Source organism: Argiope bruennichi, chromosome 5 (assembly GCF_947563725.1).
Source record: "Argiope bruennichi chromosome 5, qqArgBrue1.1, whole genome shotgun sequence".
Classification (NCBI taxonomy): Eukaryota; Metazoa; Arthropoda; class Arachnida; order Araneae; family Araneidae; genus Argiope; species Argiope bruennichi.
This window is the reverse complement of record NC_079155.1, coordinates 13643358-13649308: the sequence shown is the minus strand read 5'-3', so window position 1 is coordinate 13649308 and position 5951 is coordinate 13643358. Positions and strand designations below refer to the sequence as shown.

At 29.4% G+C, this 5951-nt stretch overlaps 1 protein-coding gene across 1 annotated transcript; it reads right to left on the bottom strand.

Moving 5' to 3' along the window:
• Positions 1–1902: 1902 nt before the first annotated feature.
• On the bottom strand, positions 1903–5495 carry LOC129969217 (cuticle protein 10.9-like). Its single transcript, XM_056083670.1, has 3 exons — positions 5368–5495; positions 3733–3786; positions 1903–2827 (listed from the first exon to the last, which is right to left on the bottom strand). The coding sequence occupies exons 1-3, from the start codon at positions 5374–5376 to the stop codon at positions 2378–2380; spliced, it is 513 nt and encodes a 170-aa protein (XP_055939645.1). The 5' UTR covers positions 5377–5495; the 3' UTR covers positions 1903–2377.
• Between the last annotated feature and the right edge of the window lie 456 nt (positions 5496–5951).

The window sequence follows — 5951 nt, the reverse complement described above, 5'->3', positions numbered from 1 at the left end:
GAAAAAAACTTATTTGATAGTGAATAATTCATTGCAATTGAGCTAATAATTTTCCCTTTTAAATACCTTCTCGTTCAATTATTAACTTCGATTCCTCGATTGATCTGTTTGAAATCGAAAATTCAGTTAATCATTTAGCACATACTGTCCACTGTAGGAATTATTGAAGTAAATCCCTTAGCATTTTTAACCAACTAAACTGCTATTAACGCCACTCTCTTACATCCAGAGTTTTCAAACAATCAATCATCGACACAGATATTAAATTTTAATATGTTCCAGAGTATAACTTTTCATTCTAAGGCTATTTTTAATAAAAACTATTGCTATTATTCGGCCTTGCTTAATTTATTCACTGCTGCAAATTAAATATCAAATAAGGAGTAGCACGGTATTTCCTGGCTATTTTTAACTGTACATTTCATGGAATTTTATAAATCTGTTTTAAATAATTTTTTTGAATGTAAGTTAGCTTCGAGTTGATTAATTAAAATATTTTTATGACCTATATCTTTACATATTCATTAGAAAACGTTGAGCTTTTTTGTTGCATAACATATTCATATTCGAATATCTAACGAGCAAAGCTTTTCATAAGATTTGTTCCTAAAGAGCGATTCCTCATTGAAATAAATTTCCGTAAATTTTCATACTTTAAAAAATAACACGAAAAAAAATGGAAAAGTATGGTATTCCAGGTATGGAAATGCTTCAAGGGATTTATTAGTATATGTAAATAATTTATTTTTCTTTCATAGGTTGATTAACTTTATTGAAAGATTATTATTGAATGTCTCATTTATTGTCTGGAAAAATGCTGCGCTATCTGATAATTGAAAAAGGCTGTGCTATCAGAAAGAAGTAACAGATGACAGTGGAAAGCCGAATTAAAAAGTAATTTTCTTATAGTTAAAAGATCCATGGACTTTTTTTTCATTATAACAAATAAAGAAAAGAACCAGCTTCTGTCGTGCTATTCTATTGATATCAAGATATTTATTTCGTCTGTATATTTAAATTTATTTTTCATAAAAATACCTTAAATATTGTTTTAAACTAAGCATTCAATTAAAGGCAAACATTCCGTTAAGTCATATCACTGACTCTCCGATTCGCCCGAAGGCACACGGATAAAATAATGAATGATCGGACTGCCGCTACAGCAACATTGGCGGGAATTGTGGTTGAGTCCTAAGGACCATCACCGGCCAAGGTACAACTCTTCCGTAAGGAAGTACGTCCTGTCATCGATGAGAGGAACCAGACCCTCACTTTTTCGTGTATCCTCCAGGGTGGCGAAATCCAGCACCATGCCGGAAACTTCTCATCCTCATTTCGAGCTGTCCCTTGAGGGGACAAACATTCCGATAAAGATAAAATAATTTTTAATAAAATTTAATTAATAGATTCCATTCACAAATAGTTGAAAGTTCAATTCACAAATAGTGGAAAACTAGAATGAATAGATCAATTGGCAAATGTTTAGAATAGGACCTTTAGAAAATTAAACACAACACAAATCATTAAAAGTACTGCCTTTTTTGCGATCTCCTTAATATCTCTTTATAACACTATTAATTGATTTTAAAAGATTTTATACTTTTAAGAAAAGATCGTTATAGTATGAAGAAAATAATTCAAGCTTGATCGTATATCAATCTCATATATAGATCGCATTTTTCTAGAACTTTCATAATATGAGTATAAAAAGAGTAAGCACTATAATTTGATATGCACTATAATTTTATTTTGTACCATTGATTTTATTAATGTATTTATTTATGTATTTATTGTAATAAATGCATTTTTTATCTGGCAAAAATTTGTAAAGATATTTTCAAACAAATTGACTTACATTAAAAAACGATTCGTAAATAAAAAAAGTAAACAGAGATACTACAATAAATCACAAAATTTATTTATTTTTTGAATTTACAATTTTTTTCCTTAGCATTACAATACAAACAAAGCCATAAGAAAAGTTGAAGAAAGCCCAAGCCAACCATGAATAACAATTAACAAATAATTCCATAAGAATAAATGCAACATTAACATCTTAATCTGAAGAAATTAATCTACATTTATTCTTAAAAATTTACAAACTGCCTATTTTGAGCGAGAGAAGAAAATTCGAAAAAGAGCATTATACAAAGAAAGAGCTCTACATTTTTTTGCATTTTAATGCATCATAAAAAATGCAGGTAAGAAAGATGAACACAAGAAAAGTATTTTCTCACTTTTCACCAATGCATTTAACAACAAATATAACAGTGGACTACATGGCAGTCAAAACACATTCGTAAAAGATATAAGAAAAATGATTATCAACAGCGGTTCTGAGGGGGGGGGGGTCTTTGTTACTGTTCACGGACATATCCTAATAAGGTCTTCTGTAAGCGTAATTTCTAACAGGAATGGTTGCAGGTCGACGATACACTGGACGGACTGGTACTGGTACAACTGCAGGGACAACAGCTGGTTCCACTACTGGTGCGAGCACTGGAGCATTTAGAATAGGTTTACGAATCACTGGTGCATACTGGACTGGTGCAGCAGCAGATTCTACTACGACATCAGCGGGATTCTGATTATCTGTGCCTGGTTCGTTGGTTCGGACGACAGCCCTGAAGCCATTTTGATCAGCTACATATTCAACAACTCTTGAGTGGCCTTCGTCATTGTTCAGTGTGTAGGAACCCTGGACTCTACCGGATCCATCTGCAGTTTCAGTTCTGGAGCTCTGTCCCACTCCATCGTCCAACAAGGCATTATAGTTGAAAGCGTATGGTTTGGGACTCTCGTCATAGTAGGGATTGATACGATAATCCTAGAAATAAAATAAATTCATGAATGGAATGTTGAGGAAAGGACACTTATAATCGTTTTAAAGAGTAAATCAGTTTTTAATATCAGAAATAGCTCACATAAAAATGTATAAAATTATGGCATTCATTTTTCAATAAACAGTATGTTTTAATTCAATCAGAGAAACATTTAAAAAATGATTTTTGGTTATTTATATTTTAAGAATTAATTTGACAGTCTTGATAAAAGCTTTGCTTCATCGAAAATTGAACTTTTTTTAAAAAATTGGAATTAAACGCTGTAGTTTTTCTGAACAAACTGAAATCTATTTTTATTTTTTTTATTAACGAACTCAATCTTTAAGAAATTTTGAATTAACATTGTTAAAAATGGAGAAAATAAATAAAGAACTGTAGTAAATTAAATTTGATGGTATATATAAATATGCCACTAAACCGGAAATAAAATATATCTACAATCTTATGTTAAAAATGTGCTCACCTCACCCACTTCTATTTAATAAGTTTTTCAGCTTATCGCTCCACTTTGAAACTGCATAATAATAATTTAAGGACAATAAAATAATTCTGAATCGTAAGTAATGTAATTAAAACAACTTCTGAAATTGTAGTTATTCTTTCTTCAGACATTCAAGTTTTAACAAGATGAAGGCATCGGACGGACAATGAAAGCATAAATTGGATTTTCGATGGATCGAAATATTCATCTAAAACCTACCGATTTCGATACAGAATCTCTATAACTACATCTAATATTAAAACTAAATAAATATCGTCTAAACTAAAGCAATTCGAATATTTATATGAACTCATCTATTACCAAATATAATACTGTTAATATGATGATCTAAAATCCATAATCCCTTTTTAAACAAGATTATGTTGAAATATTTTAAAATTCACTTACCGGAATCGGTCCTTGTGCATTTGCTGCAACAAAAGCAAAGGCGAGAAAAATAACCTGAAAGTAAATTTCAGTCATTACTAGGAATATTTATAAAATGCATGTAAAACGATTATAAATATTAAAAAATATGCAAAAAAAATTATGTTAAAAAATATGCAAAATAATTTGTAATGTTAAAAAATATGCAAAATAATTTGTTATGTTAAAAAATAAGCAAAGTAATTTATTGCGTTTGAAAGTATACCAAATTAATTGTTAATGTTAAAACAATACACAAAGGAAAATGTTAACTGCAATTTTAAATTTTCGAAAATCGTTGGCAGAAACTTCCTTTTTTCACAACTTTAAAAGATTTATATATTAGATCTGATTTACGATAAAAGGGATCGAAACACAAATAGTGTAAAGAATTTGTAGAAGAAATATATTTTCATAATAAGTTTCTACTGCACAGATAATACTTTTTTTAAAAGTTGGGCTTCATATTATAATTAAATACTTGATTGGAAACAACCATTTAAAAAAAATGCAAATCATGTTAATTTTACTACATCTTCATTTAAAAATCTAAATTTTTCTTTTAGTTCGTTATATTATAGCATTTCGTAGATTGCGTTTTCATTTCATATTTCTAATAGCATACATATTACAAAACCAGTCAATGGTATTGTTTGCATTTTTAAACTATATAGGCATGTTCTAAAAAACTTTTATAATATTTGGAAAACGCTCTTTTCTTTAAATTCCTGGGCTTGAATTAGTAAATGCAGATAACTATTGCCTGTTTATATTTTTATACTTCAGAAATCATGTGAGTAATTACGCTATTAATAAAATCAATAGATTTAAGAGAATATCTTCTGTATGGAAGAAAAATAGAAGATATTCTCTTCTAGAAGAGAATATCTTCTTACCAATCAAAGTTGCACGTCTAGATTTATTTGAATTCGTTAAGTATCATTTCATTCCAAAGATAGCTTGATTTTATAAATGACATCATTCATGTATATCAAAACTTCAGTTCACAAAATTTCTATTAAAATTAATCAAGATATCAAAGTTATAAAATAATAAAATACAAATTTAATCATATTTTGTTAATCAGAGCAAAAGAATGAAGAGTTTCTACATACATAATACATTCTTATTGAATTCGCTACATATTAATTTAGAATTAAAATAAATCTCGTTTATTATTTGAAGCGAAGAGTATTTGGAGGAGTATTTATGAAATCTAGCAAACATCCATTTTAAAGATAAGTTGTAAATCCTTATTTTAAAATGTATACAAATATATCTTATTGTTCTAGCAACTTGTACCTATACACTTAAATTATATTTAAAATTCTGTAAATCGAATTGTACTTAAAAATTTTGAAAAAAAAATCTTCTAATTCTAATTTGAATCTAAAAAATTTCCATATGTAAATATTATGAAAAAAATGAATGTATGAAATTTAAAATTAGATTTTTAGCAACAACTTATATAATCATGAAATTACTATCAGCAATGTTCTCCCAACTCAAATTCTCCACAATAAAATAAAGTAATATTTAAAATATCAATTTCCATTGGCTTAGGAAACTTCTGTTAAACTATCTTGCTTACGCAGATGGTACAGAAACTATACTTACTGAAAGCATGGCTGTTGATGAGCTTTGTAAAGCTAAGTCGATGAAGATTCACACTTCAGTTGCAATGTGTTCGAAACTCATGTCGGGGTTCCTTTTATACTTACCCAACTGTTATTTCTCTTATCAGTACTGATGGATCGATTGCAGGGGTCAAAATGTCACTCGACCGAAAAAAGACTAGCATAAGAATCTCCACACAAAAAACAAGAATACAAGAAAAGACAAAGCCATCCAAGGCTTAAGACTAACGTCTTGTCCTTGATTAACTATTCGACTTTCTCCAATAGGGTTGTCTTGTGTCGGAGAAGGCGTGAAACTAAATCAACAGGTGACCAGGTTAGATCAATGAAAAAGAAAAGTCACCATTAGCATACCTGCTTTAGAATGGTAGATTTATAGACAGGTCTTCACATTGAGGCGGAATCGTTTATCAATTATGACCCTCTGAAGATGTGGTAGCCCAGCTGGATGCTACCAGCACGTTAAAAGGAACAAGTAATTTCTGGTTTAATAGAATGTATTTACCAATCAATCTCAATGAAAGTGACAATGTTTTTAAGGAAAATTAATTTCTATTCCCTGAG